The 20,490-nt window shown below is 49.2% G+C and overlaps 1 protein-coding gene across 2 annotated transcripts; it reads right to left on the reverse strand.

The window, feature by feature from the left end:
• Positions 1-1,801: 1,801 nt before the first annotated feature.
• POP4 (POP4 homolog, ribonuclease P/MRP subunit) lies at positions 1,802-12,720 on the reverse strand. 2 transcript variants are annotated; one of them, XR_004031972.1, is made up of 7 exons: positions 12,653-12,720; positions 10,307-10,359; positions 8,400-8,623; positions 7,096-7,173; positions 6,857-6,918; positions 5,065-6,617; positions 1,802-3,794 (listed from the first exon to the last, which is right to left on the reverse strand). XR_004031972.1 is itself a non-coding variant. In XM_030820287.1 (7 exons), the coding sequence occupies exons 1-7, from the start codon at positions 12,657-12,659 to the stop codon at positions 3,658-3,660; spliced, it is 663 nt and encodes a 220-aa protein (XP_030676147.1). In that variant the 5' UTR covers positions 12,660-12,720; the 3' UTR covers positions 3,238-3,657. The 2 variants fall into 2 exon arrangements, 1 of the variants encoding a protein (XP_030676147.1); XM_030820287.1 differs by having other exon boundaries at positions 3,238-3,794; positions 5,065-5,166.
• Between the last annotated feature and the right edge of the window lie 7,770 nt (positions 12,721-20,490).

Consider the following 20,490-nt stretch of genomic DNA (forward strand, 5'->3'; position numbering starts at 1 on the left):
GCACCCACTAACTCTGATGTGGGAAGTTCCAGGATGCCATTCCAGGAACACTAGGTCTAGTCTGATGGCCCCACTTGACAGATGGCGGCACCAAGGTCCCCAAGACTTCAGAACTGCATGAATGGATCAGCAGAACTCCACCTCCTGCCCCATGGATTAGGGCTTTTCCAGCATCTCTGCCATCTCTTCACTCCTGGCAGCCATATACCCCTTCCGGCCTCTCCTCCTGCCTGCCTGAGCCCAGAGGGCAGACCCTCGCAGGCTTCCCCTGCCTTCCTGGGTCCTCCATGATGCTTCTGTGGGCTCCCACCCTGAGCCTTGGTGTGAATACACTCTTCACACCCACAGCTGCCTAGAGCCGGAGCCCCTGCTCCAGGGAGACTTCTCTGCCCATCCTGCCCACCTGTGCACGCATTTCCTCCCCCATCCAGACTGTGCCTGGCCCCAGCAGGAGGAGGAGTTCAGCTGTTTGCAAAAGTGAAGGGGAACTGGGCAGCTCAGGGGCCCCGGGTACTGGAGGGAGCAGCCCTGGACCCAAGTTCCTGTATGAGCATGTCACAGAATCCAGTGGTGATGGCAGCTCAGGGGCCAGCAGTGGGGCTGGCTGGACTGGCTAGTGGTCCAAGCAGCCCATATGAGGGGATGAGAAGGCCAGGCCAGTGTCTGAGGATGGGAGCCAGGTGGCTGTTGGAGCCTTTCTGGGAGGCACAACCAGTCTGTCCTGGCTGGGAGAGCTTCGGGGTGGCTGTGGACTGACTTGGGTCTCCAAATTCATATGATAAAGCCCTTGCCCCCATTGTGACTGTCTGGAGAGAGACTTTCAGGATGTCATAAGAATAGGGCCTGATCCAATAGGACTGGCGACCTTTTACAAGGAAAAGACCCCAGGGATCACTCTCCTTGCACACAGGGAGGAAAGGCCATGTGAGGACAAGAAGGGAGAGGCCTCTAGAGAAACCAGCCCTGCCAGCACCTTGATCTTTGGCTTCCAGCCTCAAGGGCTGTGAGAAAATGCTGCAGCCCCAGTGTGTGGCATTTTGTTATGAAGATTAGAGCAGACGGATACATCAGCCATGGCCCACGCTGTCCTTTCTTCTCCAAGAACCTCATCCTTTCCCCCGAGGCTCTGGCCTATCCTCTGCAGACCCCGTATGGTAGCTGGGCACTGGGAAGATGTAAAGGGTCCCTGAGCCCCACTCTTTGAACAGTGGGTTGCTAGGCTGATGTCTCCCAGTCCTGTAGCCTCTGGGTCCTGTTCCGAGTTGCTAACCACTCTCTCTCTCCTCTTTGACACTTTCTCTGGTGCACGGAGGCTTACACAAGGCGAATGTGGCTCTATATCCTGTGGGACCACATGACCAAGGCCTCAGCTCTGCCAGGGTCCTGCTTCTTGGACAGTGGACATGGGAGAGATCGGGCCAAAAAGCACCACATTACCCTCCATGACAAGCTGTGCCGCAGCCTGTGGAGACATGGCAGCCCTGGCCCCTGCCCCTGCTCCTGGGCCTCAGGTCATGCTTTCTGCAGCTGTTCCTCATCAGGAACCATGTCCTGCCCAGCTGGGCCCTCCCCTTTCCCTCCTCTACCTGGGAAATGACATGATCCCTGGGTGGGCCATGGGGACAACAGCGTATCCTAGCAACAGGCAGGCACAGCGGCAGCTTTGTGGCCGGCAAGCACCCTCACCATGTCTCCTTGTGGGAGAGGGAGAGGTATCTACAAATTAAACCGCCACTCACACAGAAACTTGAGTCTGCGCCAAATGAAAAACAGATTTCACATGGCAAGTGGTACCAACAACTTTTCTGGAAAGCAACTGTGTATTTACACAACAGTGGATGCCTTTTACACTGCAGAGGGGTGGGTAAGAGTGGGATGGCTAGGAAGCTACAGCACCTATTCGGTTATGAACACAGCACTTTCAGATGGCTGGGGGAATAGATGCCACTTCCCACTCAAGACAGGGATTTGCTCAGCGGGAAAGCAGGTAATAAAGGCAGCACATCCTGCGCTTTGAACTGCATCCGTCTCACCCTGCAGCCACCCTATAGCTCAAAGCACAGTTCTGGAGCCTATTAGGTCCAAATCTCAATTCTACCCTTGAATCAGCGAGGCCTTAGGCAAGGGGTCCCTCGAAGTCTGTCTTCCTGTGGCAGATGAGGACAGCCACACCACAAGGCAGTTGCTGGGCCGGGCCCAGTGTCCAAGCTGGCAGTGTACTTGGGCTCCATGTGCCTAGCCTGTGCGTGTGTGCATCACTGGCAGCGGTGACTGCGTGCTGCTTGGGGGAGAGCACTTGAGCTGCCTCAGAACACCCTGGTAAGCGGAGGACACTTGCACAGATGGAAGCAGGACCGAGGCACCGGGTTGGTCCCTGTGAGACTCTGGGTGCACTATGAGCCATGGGGAGGGGCGGTGGCACAGACCTGGGCCTTTCTACTCTCCTGGCACACAGCAGTCAGCGTTCCCACTTCCCTTCTCCACCATGGTGTTTCTCTCTGGTGTGGTTTGGGTGGAAGTTACCAGGAACGCAAAGCCTCGGCACTGCTGCTTCTCCTGCAGAACAGATTTGTGGCTTGCCTTTTGCCAGGAGGGCTCCTGGCCTTGCCTTGCTGATCGGCAGAGACTTGCTCCTCAAAGGGAAGGGGTAGTTGGTCCCTCTGAGCCATGTTTCCAACCCATCTAGTAGGCTCGTCCCCTGCCCCGCTCTCACTGCAGCCCTGGGCCCGCTTTTCCTCTGGCCCTGCATGGAAGGGCCTGACCCACTGGCTTTACAGATACATCGTCACAGAGGGCCAGGGTCAGACTGAAAAGCCAAGTCTTTCAGCAGCAAAAATGGTGAAGACATTAAAGGGTGTCAATGCTGCTGGCTTGGCTTTTGCAGCAGGTCTCACCTCGGGAGGTGATGCTGGGCGACCTCCTTTCAGTCCTCCATGGCTCAGCCTGGCAGCTCAGGAGTGGGCATGCTGCGGCAGGTCCCATCTCACTACGCCGGGGCGACCATGCATGGGCACAGCTGCACGCAGTGCTCTGCTCCTGGGGTCCACCCCAGCTGCGATTCCTGAAGTGAATAAGCCCTAAGTCACTTAGGAACTCACCCTTCAATCCTCTTCAACCTTCCTGAAATAGCAAAGTAAACCTGAGGTGGGTCAGAGTTCCACCCAAAGGCGCACCTCTGTAGACACCTGCCATCCAGTGGACCTTTGGGGACCCCCTTCCCTTTCAACCTGGCTGGACTGCAGCAATACCTCCTTTATTTGATCCCTGTTTATGTCCGCATGTGTATTGTATTATCACAGATGCAACTGATTTATCATAGAGCACTTAGAAAACGTGGAAAAGTATTTTTAAAAATCGAATAATCCTATTCAAGTCAACCAGTGTTAACCCTAGTGTGCTTCCTGCCAGTCTGTTCCTCCCCATGGGAGTCACACAAAATGAAGATCTCCTAGAAAGAGAAATTCCTCTGTCCTCTGACTTCTTCACTTAGTACACTGCGGCCCTGCCATGTTGTTCAACATCCTCAACTCGGAGCGCCACTGGCTGGAGGTGGTCTAGAAATGGAATTGGCTTAAGCATCTCTTCACTGAAAGGTGGACATTTAGGGAGTGTCCAGTTTTCAGCTGTCATAAACAACTGCCTTAGACAGCAAAGAATTCACAGGTCAATCGTTCCCTTCGCTTTGAACTTCTTCGCAGACCGTTCACTTGACCGAAGCTGGAATTTGCTCCCGTAAATGTAGGAAATAAAGCCATCGATTTCCACAGTGAACACGCAGTTTAGCTTGGGGATAACTGGAAAAAAAAAAAGGCAGGAGGAGAAAAAAAGATGAGGAAAAATATTTATTTATTTATTATTTTACTTTTAGGTAGAATATTATTCAGAACACATTGAATGAAAAAAATAAGCTAATAGGAAACGGGAAACCCACAAGCGGAGGGGCATTAGGGTTGCGTGTGGTTATTCTGCCACAGGTCAATCTAGTCACGTGCTAAATGTAACTTGGCACCTAATCTTCAGGGTCAAAGGCTATACACCAAATTCCCAGAACCAGAAAGTCCCAGAACACCTGCCAGAAACTGGTTTTCCCACATTAACTTTCAGATGGGCTCCTGGCTTTATGCTCTGTGGGGAAACTCTTACACCACTTTCTGAGGTTTACAATGTGAGGTAGAAGGATATGTAGGAAAATAAGGGAAGCAACAAGAAAAACCAAGCTCAAAAATTAAAGGAAGAAGGGTGGGCACAGTGGCTCACGCCTATAATCCCAGCACTTTAGGAGGCTGAGGCAGGTGGATCACTTGAGTTCAGGAGTTTGAGACCAGCCTGTCCAACATGGTGAAACCCCGCCTCTGCTAAAAATACAAAAATTAGCCGGTCGTGATGGCGCGTGCCTGTAATCCCAGCTTCTCGGGAGGCTGAGGCAGGAGAATCCCTTGAATCCGGGAGTGGAGGCTGCAGTGAGTCGAGATTGCGCCACTGCACTCCAGCCTGGGTGAAAGAGCGAGACTGTCTCAAAAAAAAAAAAAAAAAAATTAAAGGAACAAAACCCTCTAACTATGGTTTGATATCTCTGGATTTGTGGGCAAGGCGGGGTGTAGAAATCCTGGCAGACCCAAAGTATCTGCTAGAGCAATGCTGGCCACCGATGGAACCCAAGTGTTATTGCCAAGGACACAGCTCAGAACTCCAGGGACAGGCGCCGCTCCTGTTTCTACCCTGCTGCCTGTTTGGCTACATTCCTCTGGGAGCAGCAGCCTTGGGGCAGGTGGAGGCCCTCTCCTGGGGCCCAAACAGACCCAGGTCCCCTGAGGCATGGCCAAGCAGGTCTTCCTTCCTCTTGGCCATTTCTGGCTGGGGTTGCTGGCTGCACTGACACACACCTCTTGCGGAGCCACGGGCGCAGGGGATAGTCTCTGCAGGCTTTAATGCAGGTTCAGCAAGTATCTGCAATCTGCACTGACTTGAGGGGTCAAACCAAACTCTTGGAGCCTTGAGGAAAAGGCTAACGCAGTAGCTGGGAGCCACAGCCCGCAAGCAATGCCCTCGGAAACACCTACATACCTTTCAGGCGGTCTTCTTTGGTGATAATTTTGAAAATGTGCTTTGTTTCCTGTAGAAGGATTCCTGTAATACCCACATAAGAGGGGCATTTGGATTTTGTCACTGCAAAGAAAAAGGACAGTTCCAGGCTCAGGCCTCTGTGGTGCTGGGGGAAACACAGACAAGCAGGCCTCAGGGGTTGGGGGTGCTGGTCCCACCCTCTGAGCTAGCAGACGAAAGAAGAGAGCACCCAGGGGGTGGGGGCTCAACAGTGGGCACTGACGTAACCGACGAGAACCCAGGCTTTCCCTGGGGCTTTGCAGCCTCTGGACTGTTCCTATGAGGTGTCCTTCGGAGAGTCTGTGACCACAGGGGTCTTGGGCAGGATTCTGGAATCAAAGGTCACATACGTGCCGAGCACCATCAGGGCCCACAGTCTGGCTGCTCTGATGCAGCCAGGTCTCCGTTGCAGGATCTGCACAAACACCACCATGCACTACCCAGGATGCTGGCTGGAACGTGAGTCTGGCTGCAGAGCTGCCCAGCAGCCAGCACTGCGAGATGAGCCACCATCACAAGCAGCAGCCCTTCCGTCGTCCTGACCCGAGCCTCAGCGTAGCTGACAGAGTCACCAAGCAGCTGCGGAATGCCTGCACCATCCTCAGGAGATGCCAGGGACGCAGCACGGAAACAGGCAGTCCTGGATCCTACTCTCATGGAGCCCAGGTTCTAGCAAGGCAGAGTGATGCACGGTGAACCACACCATTCTACTTTCTGACAGCAACCAGTGCTATGAAGAGTAGGGACAGGGCAATGTGTGGAGGGTCATGGTTTGCAATGGTAGACCCTCAGGGGAGTGGCATTGGAGCAGGGCTGAACAATGAGAAGCCGGTCTGTGCACACACAGGAGAACTCCCGGGCAGTGGTAAGGGGCAGAGGCGAAGCCCTGAGGCGGGGCAGGAGGAAGGCAGTGTGGAAGGCCTGCTGCCCCAGGGAGCGGGGAGGCCTTAGACCACAGCAGGAGGCAGGTTTACTCCCATACGATGGGACGCTGCCGGAAGACTTGAAGCAGGGAAGGAACGCGCTCTGATTTCTATATAACCAGCACTCCGGCTGCCTGGTGCGGTGAGGAGCTGTGTCTGAGGTAATCTGGGGAATGACAGTGGCTGAATTTAGGTAGTAGGATGTTCCGAAGGATTAGAGGAAATTAGGAAAGAAGAAACATAGACACTGTTTAGGTTTTTGGCATGAACAGCCAGTGTAGATAACTGAGTAATTAACTGAGATGGAAAAGACCAGGAGGGGTTGTTGTGAGGAGAATCGGGGGCAGCTTTGGCTGTGTAAAGTCTGAGATGCCCCCTGAACATCCAGGTGGCTGTGTCAAGTGGGCAGCTGGATGCCTGAGCCTGGAGTTCAGGGGACAGACCTACACTGGAGATGTCACCTTGGGGGCTGTCAGGTGTAGCTGACATTTGAAACCACAGCATTGGATGAAAGGGATTCTGTGTTCAAGATTCCAGGCCGTGGGTGAGTGCTCGCAGCCACTGTGCCCTTTAGGGTACCAACAGGGGTCCCTGTGTGGAGAAGGTACACAGAGACCACTTAGGGTGTGTCCAGCAAATGGCCGGACTGGCTAAGACAGCCAGCGAGAAGCATCTCCCACCCTTAGCGTGGGGATGATGGTGACCGGGGGCCATCTTAGGGAATCCACACGGTAAGGAGTGTGTCCAACGGAACACACGCCCCGGGTCTCCACAGAGTGACAGTGTGAACCTCTGGATGGCCATATGCTACACGCTCTTAGGTAAATTACCTGAAATAATAGCCCCGTGAAGATCTGCCTTTAACAGTTTGGCCTGAATCATCTGTGGCTGCCTGCAGGGTAAACAGAAGCTCTTGGTTTACATCATGATAAAAAGTTCCAAAAGAAGCAACTAGGTCTTTAACTGTCTGCAGCCAGGCAATATCAACGCTGGTTCCTGAAGCTGCATTTACAATGATCAGAGACTTGAGATCCACCCCAAAGAGCGAAGCTTCAGGAATGCAACTTACGTGTCTGGCTTGAGCCCATTGCACAGGTCCCTGATGTACTGTTTCCAGAGTTCATGGAGAGGGAGGAAAAGGCTGTATCTGCAGCAAAGTCAGAAACAGGGAAAAAGTTAGACAACATGAGCTTGGGATGACAATGTCCAAATAGCCCAGAGCTTGGCTTGATGCCAGCAACTGCAACCTGGGACCATTAGGAACTACGCGCAAATCCTACGACGAGCAATTGAGCTGATAACTGAGACCAAGAACCTTCACCTCTCTAACCTCGGTTTCCTCATTGGTAGGACCACACCAGGCCAGGGCGGTGTCCACTTGGACTTCTTTTCATGAGAGAGAAATAAATGTAAGTCTTGTTGAAGCTACTGTTATTTTGAGGTTTTCTGTCATGTGAAATTGAACCTAGTAAGCCCCCAATAAAGCAGGGGTTGCTGGTTGTTACACATGTCCTCATATGAGGCAGCAGGCTGGTCTGGAAGGTGGGCAAGCAAGTGGTGGGGAGAAGGGGGGAGCAGGGGCAAGGACCCCAACAGCTTTCCTCTGGGCCATTATCTCCAGTCTTGATACCTTGTGGGCAATCTGTTACCACGAAGCCTTAGGTTAGAGAAATGAGGACCTTAAGCTCAAACCCAACCTGGGCTCCACCTGGGAGGCAAATCCTGGGAGGCAGCAGCCCCTTCTCCACCTGAGGCCCAGCTGATTTCCTGAGTGGGGCCGGAAACAGCGTGGCATACTTTAAGCGTCTTCTGGAGCGTGGGAGGCTATTTGGCCGTTGATCTCCAAGCAAAAGCCTACAGACAGTCCCAAGACACCCACACTCAGACCCGTCACCAAGGAGGGATGGAGGGTGGGCTGGAGGAAGACATCCTCCCACAGGACAGGACAGTGATGCATCCCTTTTGGAAACTTCTGAAACGTGTGGGCAACATCTTGCTTTGGCAATGAAACCCCAGTGGGTGACTGTCTGGCTCTATTAAAAGCTACAAAGTGATACACACTAAAAACATATCAGTTCCTCTTTTCTGTCTAACAAAGCCGAGGGACAAACAGCCTGTTGCCACGGGCAACAGATGTACTTGCACGCGTCTTACTCGTGAAGGTGAGGAGAGAGGCCAGAGAATGAGTCCTGTCTCACCCGCCTTGCGGAACACAGCCCAGATTGGTAAAGGAAGGCTGCCCTCTTGTGGCAGACAACAGAGAGGCGCCCTTAGCTTAGGTGGACCCAGGCTGCCTCCCCAGCCACTCAGCCAAGTTCACACACCAAGAAGGGTAAGCACCGAGGGCAGAAAGACGTGGGGAGCTCGGGTTACCTCTGCTGCTCTGGTTTAATGTCAAAGAGCCGCAGCTCCCTCCTTTGCCTGGCAGAGAGACCTTTGGCTTTCTTCTTCTTCTCCTTGCGCTTGTGGTGGGTGAAGTACTCCAGGACCACCGCCTTGCGCTGCAGCTGGTCCTCGCGGGCCTGCGGGCTCATGCGAGGCGTGCTGCGCTTCAGGAAGGCCCTCACGAAGGCCTCGGCCCGCTGTGCTCCTGAAGGCTGCAGGCGGACAAGGGGGTGCAGCGCTCACTGCTCCGGTCTGGGCAGCCCAGGATCCCAGGCATCCCGCCCGCCATTCCCGGCAGCTACCGCAAGAGCAAATGGGGCCCATCCCTCTACCCACTGAGGCTCACAACCTGCTCATCTGCCATGCGTCTGCTACCCACGGTTGCCGAGATGTAAGTCACACTCACACACCAATTCATGACCGTTTGTCACACACAACAGCATGTCAAACGCTCACTTCCTGCTCTGGCCCTGCTTTTCTGAGGTTATTCTGATGAGGACCAAAACCTTTCTATCTTGAAGAAGACTTCTCTCATCCGTGGCAGAAGAGAAAGCTTGTGAAATGTATAACAAAGATATTCAACCAGGCATGACCAGATGAAAGTGAGCTCAGAGTAGCACTAAGCTATGGAGGAAGTGATCCTAACACTACAGAAAACAGCAAAACTAGGGCTCCAGGGTTGGCCAAGCCTCAGGGCGCAGGGACCCTGACACTGTGCCCTTAGGACAATACTCCTTAACTGGGTTTCCAGCTCTGTGGGCACGGTGTGGCCACTCTCCAAGAGGTCCGTTCCCGCCCCGCAGACCATCACTTGGAGGAAGGTACCGTCAAGAGCATCTCAGGCCCCAGGATCTCTCTCTCCAAAGGGCGTCACTGAGAGCAGGGCGTCAACTTACCATGAACGAGCACAGGCTCTTAGAGAGGACTTCTGGGAAAAATGACTGTCGTAATTGTGTGCAACTCTCAAACAAACAAACAAAAAACCCTCCAAGCTCACTACCTCTCAAGTTGGAGTTCCAATAATGGATTCCTCATTTGGTGGCAACGCCACTGCCCTCGCACCTGCCACAGCCCTGGGCAGTTCTCTCTCCTGAGGGCCTGTCTCCTGGCTGGGCTGTTTCCTGAGCTCTTTTTGCACTAGCCAGGTGCTAAATGCTAAGACTGAGGCTGACAGACTGATGCTGATCTGTCATTAGTAACCCAGCCCTCCCTCTGTGGGAGAGCAATGGGGATGGGAAGATAGGGTACACATAGCCTTTGAGGGAGCTCACAGTATGATGGTGGGAACTCTGCTTCAGCTTTGCACCTGTAGATGCTAACTAAAAATTAATTCACTGTCATCATTGTGACTATAATAGGACAATGATCTGATTCTCTTAAATACCTAAGTGGCTCGTCTTTCATGGAGAAGCAAAATAAAGGTACACTGGTCTTTCAAAATCTTGCTTTCAAGGTAACGCTCTCATTATGAGCCACAAGAGGAACTTTTGCGAAACTGACAAAGCAGGCCGAGGCATCCAGATATAATCTGTAAATTTCACTTATGATATGTGACTGCACACCTTCTGCAGAACTGCAGAGGGCACAGTGACAAGGTTGAATGATGCTGCCCACCATGTGGGCACAGCCTGGTGTCCCCAACACAGTGGGAGATGATAAAAGGTTAAGAAAAGCCTCATTTTACCAAACTTGACTTTGGCACAACAGAAAAGGAGGCTGGCACATGGGAACAGGTCATGAGAACTACAGACTTTGATCCAGCCTTAGATGTCTGCCAGAAAAATGAGGAGTATGATGTGGGAAAGGACATCTCAATCACTGCTGGGGGCTCAGAAGCTACTGAGCCATCTTTCCCATCACCTCTGTTGCTCCTGGACCTCCTGCCGAGAACTGACCTGGACATCAGAGTCGTTCGCCTCTTTCTGAGACAATGCATGGTAGATCACACCTGGGGGATTAAAAAAATGATCAATTCTTGTTGGGTATGGCTGTAAGACCCAAGACTTTTCTAACTATGAAAATAACTATGCCGCTAGGCGCAGTGGCTCACACCTGTAGTCCTAGCACTTTGGGAGGCCAAGGCGGGCAGATCACCCAAGGTCAGGGGTTCGAGACCAGCCTGGCCAACATGGTGAAACCCTGTCTCTACTAAAAATACAAAAATTAGCCGGTGATGGTGGCTGGCACTTGTATTCCCAGCTACATGGGAGACTGAGGCAAGAGAATCGCTAGAACCTGGGAGGCAGAGGCTACAATGCGCCGAGATTGTGCCATTGCACTCCAGCGTGGGTGACAGAGTGAGACTCTGTCTCAAAAAGAAAAGAAAAGAAAAGAAAAGAACTACACTTATAGCAGAACAACTACTTATTCAGAGGTAGGAGAAGATGAGGTTGGTATGAAGAGTAAAGCTTTCTTGGATGCCTCTTATCCCACCCTCTGGCCACATCTATGCTAGAAGTTCCAAGCACATGGTTTAAAAAGAATGCTTCTCAAAATTTAACATGTGTAAAAATCTCTGGGATCTTATTAAAATGCAGATTATTGGCCTCCTACCCTAGATCCTGAGTGTTTAACATATTCCCAGATATTACTGCAGGTCAGTGGATCACATTTTCAGTTGCACTGGTTTAAAATACCCCAAGTTAGAAGCTTGAGCACTTGCTAACAGGTAACTCATTAAAAGTTATATAATATAGCTGTCTAGGATGTAGATGGTTAGAAATAGGTTTTCTTAACTGTAAGATGTTTAAAAAGATTCTTCACATTTTAATATGAAATTATAATGTATCATATAATCGATGGTTGTCCTGAACTGATAAAATACAACAGTTCTTCCTTTAAACTCAAAATATACATTGGTCAATAAAGTTTCAACCTCTAAAATAAATTCCACACTTCTGTTTCTTAATTTTTTGAAAGAAGAAAACCATGGCATTGGGGACAGAGTACAGGTGTGAATGGTATAAGAATGGGACTACTAAGGCCTGGTTTATGAGCTAAATAGGTAGAAAATGTTAATTTACACTGTACTCTGTAAATTTAATTCCATGCTTTCTTGTACTTCCCTGAGAATGTTTGATGCAAGGTGGTTGCAAGTTTTTTGTTGTTGTTGTTTGTTTGTTTTGATACTGGGTTTTGCTCTGTTGCCCAAGCTGGAGTGCAGTGGCACAATCATAGCTCACTGCAACTTCGACCTCCTGGTTTCAAGTGATCTTCCCACCTCAGTCTCCTGAGTAGCTGGGACTACAGTCTGTGCCACCACACCTGGCTCTTTTTTTTTTTTTTCCAGTTTTTGTAGAGACAGGGTCTCGCTATGTTGTTGCCCAAGCTGGTCTTCAACTCTTGGCCTCAAGTGATCCCCCTGCCTCAGCCTCCCAAAGTGCTGGAACTATAGGCATGTCCCACCACACCCAGCCAGGTATGTTTGTTTGATCAAGCAAACCAATGTGGTTGCAAGTTTTATATATAGCATCTCGTTCTCCCTCAAATGGAAGATGGGGATTATAAACTGTAGAGACCAACTTGCGGGGCCTGATAACTTTGCTTCACCTGTTACAGGTGCTTAGTAACAGACTTGGAAGTCTTTCTGCAACAATACACATCTAACAATTACTGAACACTCATTACTTGCCAGAAACCTCATTACAAGGTACACATATTTTTTCTCATTACACTTATGTGCATAAGCAAACTGAAGCTCAGACATGCTGAGACGATCTACTTGATCATATAGGTAGAAAATGGCAGAGGTGAAAAATAAAAATTCTGTTCGAAGGCCCAGTCTTAACGGTGTCTACACGCCTCTCCTTGGCACATGTCTTCTACCCCTAAGGACCAAAGCTTTGGGTTAGTGATATCATTCCCCAGCAGCTCTCGGCGCTTTGCATCAGGTAAGAGTGTGAAACCAGCTCGCAGAAAGGAGCAGGGTCTTGACCGCGGTCACCCCGGGAGGTAGTGGCCAAGTTGGGCCAAGGCCCGGAACCCTCCTCTAGCATCGCACACCACTGAGCAGCCTCCGGGAGAACTTGCCTCCAGCCCTGACATCCCTCCCTAGCTCAGAGGTCGAGCCAGGCTAACCCGTGCTCCAGCCCTCAGTTCTTCTTATGTAGGGTGGGCCCATTCCTGTAGTGGTCCTGTTAGGACTCCGCAGCGACAGGTAGCCCGGACCCATTTCACGCACCAGTACCAAGACCCCGACCCTTAACGTCCCCAACCCTCTCCAACTTCGTGGCCCCGCTTACTCTTCATTCTCGGACCGCTTCCGGCGCCCTCTGATGACGCACTGGCAGCTGCTGTCGCAGACTCTCGGAGCTCGGAGATGGAGCTATGCGTGACATCACCGACGCTCGCCCACCTCGGGGGCGCATGCGCCTGGAAAGGGATTCGGCTACTGAGAGCATCGTAGGGGGTGTAGCTGAGCAGTGGGGAGGAGTGGGCTCGCTTCCTGCGGCCTTTTCCGCCTACATCTTTTGGGGGACAGGCAGTAGGATTGGGGTAAAGGCATGTGGAATGCCTGGAGTGGAGCGAGGCGAGGCGACTTGGAGAGGACTCGAAGGAGGTTGGGGATCTGGGAGGGCGGAAATGGGACGGGGACGGTGGGATGAGGTCTTTGTCTTCCCTAATCAGCGACCTTACTGATGAGCCGAGGAAGCGTCCGCTGTGAGCACGGGCACCGAAGCTGGGACACCAGGCTTAGGTTCTAGTTCCGTGTCTGCTGCTAACTAGCTGTTTAACCTCGCTTAGGGCACTTCCCATCTCTAAGCCTCACTTGCAGTCTGTGCTGTGAGTGGGGTCGGCCTCACAGGTAGTGATGCGCCGCCTGGGTCCCTTTGATAGTTTCAGAAAGCTTTCTTGAGACTCAGAATATTAGTTTTTATCAATAAAAAAATCATAGCAATAAGATCAAAGGTGGCTCACACCGTGGGAGGCGCAGGCGGGAGGATCTCTTGAGCCCAGGAGTTCGAGACCAGCCTGGGCAACATCGGGAGACCCCCATCTCTACAAAACATTTAAAAAAAGATTATTCAGGCGTGGTGGTGCGTGCCTGTAGTCCCAACTACTCGGGTATCTGAGGTGGGAGGATGTCTTGAGCCCAAGGAGTTTAGGGCTGCAGTGAGCCTGGATTGCGCTACTGCACTCCAGCCTGGGCGACAGAGTGAGACCTTGTCTCCAAAATAAAAAAATAAATAAATAACTCACTCACTCAGAGTGAGACCCTGTCTCCTAAATAAATAAATAAGTCACACACTCACTCACTCACTCACTCCATTGCTCAGTGGAAAGGTGGTGCCCCAATTTCTGCTGAGCACTGGGCCTGTGCTGGGTAGGAGAGAAAAGAAATACGGTCCCTGTATGCTAAGCCAGTGGTTCTCAACTGTGAGTACAGTATACATTTCTTTACAGGGGATTCTGGGAGTATGTCCAAGGGTTTTAGTTTGAGAAACATTGGCTTACAATTTCTTTGGTGGTGACCTTGTACCATTTTGATTTTAAACATTAGACTGCAGGCACTGAAATTGGTTCATCCCAGTGACCCCGAGTGTGTTGACTTTATATATATAAAATTTATGTATTAGTTTTTGCATATGTAATACACATGTATTTATTTTATACATATAAAATTTGGAAAGACATTTAAACCAAAACATGCTGCCTTTGCAGATGCCTGAAAATTATAATTTATGGGACTGATAGAGAACTTTTATTATTTTTAAAATTAACAAATAAGAATGGTATGTATTTATGGTATACAATATGTTTTGAAATGTGTGTACATTGTGTAATGGCTAAATGAGCTATGAGCGATGCTAATACACTCATTTTGTGATGAGAACACTTCAAACCTACTCTCAGTGAAATTCAGGTTATTAACTGAAATTCACTGTTACTAAGTATAGTCACCATGTTGTACAATAGAGCCCTTCACAAATGTGAACTTTAAAATCAAATGAGACAGCAGAAGATGTTAGCCAATTTCAGAGCTGTATGCTCAAGGGGGGCCCTTTTAGGCAAGACCTCTATGAATTTGGAGATTAATGAGAAGACCTCTGTCTTTGAAAGTTTTTTTCTAGGGTTGTTAGGACTCTTAACTCCCAGTTGACTCCTGGGATCCCTGAGTAACTGCCAGTCTCCCCTCGAATTCCCTGATGGTGGTGGGGTGGGTCGTCCTTGAGTTGCAGTTACTTCATAGTTCCTTCATCACTAAAATTTTTTTTTTTTGAGATGGAGTCTTGCTCTGTTGTCCAGGCTGGAGTGCAATGGTGTGATCTCGGCTCACTGCAACCTCTGCCTCTCGGGTTGAAGTGATTCTCCTGCCTCAGCCTCCTGAGTAGCTGGGATTACAGGCACATACCACCATGCCCAGCTAATTTTTGTATTTTTAGTAGAGACAGGATTTTACCATGTTGGTCAGGTTGGTCTCGAACTCCTGATCTCATGATCCACCCGCCTCGGCCTCCCAAAGTGCTGGGATTACAGGGGTAAGCCACTGCGCCCAGCCTAAAATATTTTTTAAAAAGCAAACAAACAAAAAAAAAAATAAAAAGCAAACAAACCACTTGATTATTCTCAGAAAATAATTGTTTCTGTGTGCAGAGGCACCGGTGAGGATGTTTGTGATTGTTGTTTATAATATCAAAAACTTAAAAACAATGCTGTATTTGATCATAGTGGATCAAGCAGATTAACTGTGTGCTAATTAGGTAATTCGGTATGTTAATTAATGCATTATTAAATGCATTAATTTACCTGATTAGTTAACACACACTTAATTTGCTTGATCCACTGATCAAATACAGGATCACAATCACAGGGTAAGCTTTCATTTCAAATTTCTTAGTATCGTACCTGGAGATTCATTTTTATCAGGTGGGTCTCAATAATCTGTTTTTATAGGGTGGGTCCCAATAATCTGTTTTTACAAAGTGTTCCTAGGTATGGTACATTTGTTACAGTAGGTAGGTAGTCAGGTATGAGCAGGGCAGGAGAAGGGTCCCCGCTACACACACCAGGAGTGTTGGGCCACCATCACGTGATGGTCAGGTGGTGGTTAACTGTTTCTCTAAAGTAATTGGCCACAGCTGGTGCTAGGGAACAGGCAGGCTCCTAACAGATAGAAAACACCTGAAACTGATCAGCAGCTTCCCTGTAAGATCTCAGGAGTGGGGAGAAGTAATGTAAGATCCTGGAAGTAGATCCTGGAAGTAGGCCAACGTGTAGAACCCCAAGTCAAGGGGTCAGGCTGCGCTCTTGGTTTCTCAAATTGCCTGCTTGTCCTTCCAAGTTGTATAATACTTTCCTTTTCTTTCCTTTCCTTACTGTTCTAAAGCTTTTTTTCTTTCTTTCTTTCTTTTTTTTTTTTTGAAACGGAGTCTTGCTCTATCTCCCAGGCTGGAGTGCAGTGGCACGATCTTGGCTCACTGCAACCTCCACCTCCCGGGTTCAAGCGATTCTCCTGCCTCAGCCTCCCAAGTAGCTGGGATTACAGACACACACCACCATACCCAGCTAATTTTTCTATTTTTAGTAGAGATGGGGTTTCACCATGTTGGTCAGGCTGGTCTCGAATTCCTGACCTCGTGAGCTGCCCGCCTTGGCCTCCCAAAGTGCTGGGATTACAGGTGTGAGCCACCATGCCTGGCCTAAAGCTTTTTAATAAACTTCCACTCCTGCTCTGAAACTTGCCTTGGTCTCTTTTTCTGCTTTATGCCCCTCAGTCGAATTCTTTCTTTTGACAGGGCAAAAATTGAAGTTGCTGTGAACACGTACGGATTCGTCTCTAGTTACTTGGGGTAACTCGGTTCTCTGCCACTGCTAACACATTTCTATAACATGATGGAATACCATGCAGCCCTTAAACAGATTACATACAATTTTTAAAAAGGTTACAAACTAATAAAGCCAAATATATACACAATAGTTACATGAATATTCTAAAAGACTGTATAACCGGATAAGTGAAGTTATGGGAGATTTTTCCTTTTGTTTCTCTTTTCTAAATTGCATTTGGTGAAAAGACTTTAATTTTTTTCTCTTTTATAGCTATAAATGATAAACCTTCAAACATGGATACACATGTGTTTTCCCAATAGTGGCTTTGTGAAAGTTCCACGAGAAGTCAAGGTTTGATGGAATCATTGCAGGTGACTCCCCTCCCACCTCCAGCAATTTATTATGAAAAACTTCAAATATACAGAAAAATGGAAACATTTCAACAGCGAACACCCATATGCTGTTTGATTCTACAATTCACACTTTGTTGTATTTGTACAGGTTTCTTTTGATTGTTGCTCTGAGACATTCAGGCTGCTATTCTGAGTATTCAAGAAAAATCTCATATGTAACCTCAAAAAGATTAAGCCTCCACTATTAAATAAGTGGGTATGCATGAAAATTAGGACTTTTGTAAATAAACACAACTAAATTTGCAGAAACCATTTATCTAATAGCCTCTGACAATATAGTGGAGAAGTGTTTTTTCCTGTATCCCCTCTCCTCCACTTTTGGATTAAAGAAAAACATTATTTCTAGTATCTTTTTTTTTTTTTTTTTGAGATGGAGTCTTGTTCTGTTGCTGAGGCTGGAGTGCAGTGGTGCGATCTTGGCTCATTGTAGCCTCTGCCTCCCAGGTTCAAGGGATTCTTCTGCTTCAGCCTCCTGAGTAGCTGGGATTATAGGCGCTTGCCACCATGCCCGGCTATAATTTTGCTATTAGTAGAGACAGGGTTTCACCATGTTGGCTAGGCTGGTCTCGAACTCCTGACCTCAAGTGATCCACCCGCCTCGGCCTCCCAAAGTGCTGGGATTACAGGCCTGAGCCACCGTACCTGGCCTCTAGTAGATTTTTTACCGCTCAAAGGTCATGATCCTGAATACCAGCAAACCTGCAATAAGAACATGGAAGCCTTTATTGTCAGTGAAAATTGTAATCCACCAAGTCAACGAAGTCAGTATATATATGTATATATATATGCATATATTCATATATATACATCTGTTTGTGTGTATTTGTGTGTGTACATAAATATACACAGCTTTTTTCTTTCTTTTTGAGTGCCTATATCAGGTACATTTGAGAGGGATGAGGCCTGTATGCTTTTTCTACAGGAAGGCCTTGTCTATGACGTGGGTTGCTAACAGCACCTTCTTCCCAGGGTGACCTGGAGCACGCAGCCAGATGATGCATGTTTCAACAGGGCCTGGCACAGGTAATACAGCTTGAGAGATGGTAGCCATCATTATCTGTGTCCTCACAAGGACAGAACAGTCCCTGAGGCTCAAGATTACATGCTCCCCTGGCCCTGCTATGCCACTGATCCAGGCATCGTGTATTGACGAGGAGGGCTGGTGAGGGTGGTCGTGGAGAGCCTGGCCACAGCGACATCAGCCCTCAATCATTCCTCAGGTCTAATAGTGGCACCGAGACTAGGCAGTAAGGTGCCAGTGCTAACACTGGACACTTCTGCTGGTCAAAACCTCTCCTGCTGGGTAATAGGCACTTTGTCTACAAGAATCAAAGAACTGGTGCTTGCCGGAGGACAGCGTATCAGCTCTTTGTAAAGAGGCAGAGCTGCGCCCTAAGTCAGTTTAACCATTTGGAATTCTGACAGCAGGGACTCTTAATGCTTCGTGTGTCTGGTCACATATCAGTTTCTGAAATCCAAGTTTTCCAGTCTTTCAACCACCATAAGTCACTCTTTAAGGCTAGCTTGATCCCAAATGTGTAAAATGCAACTACAGATTTCTTCCAGCGCCCTGGCCCAGTGTTACTCTGTGAACTGGTTGCACTGAGGAAAGTGTAGTTTCGGCTAATGGAGTGTCTGGATAAACATAGGGCTCTCTGGGTCGTAAGAGAGCTTCTTCACTGCATTTCTCAGGTTTGTTGAGACACTTGAAGGGTTTGCAGGAAAGTCACTGCAGGCTGCATGGGACTGTGTGCATGTAGCTGGCACCTCCCGCCACCAATTTTGACCTGTGCTCAACTCTGGGAAAGCAGCCATTGGCTCCAGACCTCGGGGCTATGTGTTTATATTTGTATGAGTCTGTTTAGGTCAAAATATGGGAAAGTAAGAGAGAGAAGGGACCTGATATAAAATCACCCAAACTGGAATTGGGGCACAGCTGGGAAGCACAGAGATCTGGCTTTGTGGTGTCTGAATCCCAAAGCCGTGCTGCAGGCAGGGGACACACCTCCCCTTCAAGATATTTGAAGCCAGGCTGGGAGCAGTGGCTCACGTTTGTAATCCCAGCACTTCTGGAGGCCGAGGTGGGAGGGTCACTTGAGGCCAAGAGTTTGAGACCAACCTGGGCAACATGTGAGACCCCATCTCTACAAAAAAATTTAAAAAATAAAAAATTAGCCAGGCATGGTGGCACACACTTGTAGTCCCAGTTGCTCTGGAGGCTGAGGTAGGAGTACTGCTTGAGCCCTGGAGGTCAAGGTCAAGGCTACAGTGAGCTATGATTGCAACTGCACTCCAGCCTTGGCAACAGAGTATGACCCTGTCTCAAAAAAAGAAAGTGATTTGAAGCCAGAGGGGATCTGAAGCTATTTAAGCCTGATTCAGTGCAGAGGTCAACCCCTTAGCAAAGCTTCCTGAAAGGAAAAGGGGTGCCCTTTCTGGGAGATGGAAAGACCCTTTGGTCTTCTCCAGTCTCTGCTGTTCTTTAGTATAGAACATCCAGCTTGAAATGTAAAAAATAGTGTATACGACACCCACAGAAACAGGACACTGTGACCCACAATCATGGAAAGAAAGTCACTAGAGCAGAAGCATAGGTGACCCAGATGCTGCACTGGAAGACGAGGCCTTTAAAATACTATTATAAATAGATAATAAACTTAGAGGGAAAGATGGGTCAAATAGGTGAGCAGATGAGGAATTTTCAGCAGAGGCATGGAAATTCAAAGCTAAAAAATACTATCAGTGTTCCCTGTGATGGTAAATACCTGCATGTTCCGATTTAACAATTTTTTTTTTCCCTTAGAGACAGGGTCTTGCTCTGTTTCCTAGGCAAGAGTGCAGTGGCTTGATCATAGCTCACAACAGCCTCGAAATCCTGGGCTCAAGCAATCCTCCCGCCTCAGCCTCCTGAGTGGCTGGGGCCATAAGCGCATGTCATCATGCCTGGGTAATTAAAAACATTTTTGTAAAAATAGGGGTCTCACTATGTTGCCCAGGCTGGTCTTGAACTCCTGGCCTCAAGCAATCCTCCCACCTTGGCCTCCCAAAGTGCTGGGATTATAGGCATGAGCCACTACACCCAGGCAGACTTAACACTTTTATAACTACTGAGAATACTTCCCCAGACTATACACCCTCTTCCTTTTTTTTTTTTTTTTTTTGAGACAGAGTCTCGCTCCATCCCCAGCTTGGAGTGCAGTGGTGCCTTCTCAGCTCACTGCAACCTCTGCCTCCCGGGTTCTAGCAATTCTTCTGCCCCAGCCTCCCGAGTAGCTGGGACTACAGGCATGCGCCATCACACTCTGCTAATTTTTGTACTTTTACTAGAGATGAGGCTTCACTATGTTGTCCTGGCTGGTCTCAAACTCTTGACCTCAAGTGACCTGGCTGCCTGGGCCTCCAAAAGTGTTGGGATTACAGGCGTGAGCCACATTGCCCAGCCACACTCTTCCTTTGTAATCATCTGATAAAGATTTATCTTCCTCAAGCCCCGAAGCCTCTTTGGGGCCCCATGTCTAGCTTATCACATGAAGGAATCCCCGGGGACCCCTACCGACCTCCCTGCAGCCCAGGTACTGCTGGTGCTAGAGAGAGAGGGACCCTGGGAGAAGCTCTCTGGGTGCTCTGGGGCCTGAAGGCTGCTTCACTGCCAGGAGCCCTCAGCTGTCTGAGGCTTCACGGGCTTCAGCTGTCTGAAGTGCTGGGACACGGAGATTGTCAGCTTGTAGAATGTCCCCCTGCTGGTCTGGACTCGGTGTCATTTCCATCTTCTCCGTGCTATCACTAGTCCTGTGGTCCCACCCACTCAGAAGGCAGAGGATCGCTTGAGCCCAGGAGTTCAAGGCTGCAGTGAGCTCTGATTAAGCCACTGCACTCTAGCCTGGATGACAGAGTGA

Source organism: Nomascus leucogenys, chromosome 10 (genome assembly GCF_006542625.1).
Source record: "Nomascus leucogenys isolate Asia chromosome 10, Asia_NLE_v1, whole genome shotgun sequence".
NCBI classification, from domain to species: Eukaryota; Metazoa; Chordata; class Mammalia; order Primates; family Hylobatidae; genus Nomascus; species Nomascus leucogenys.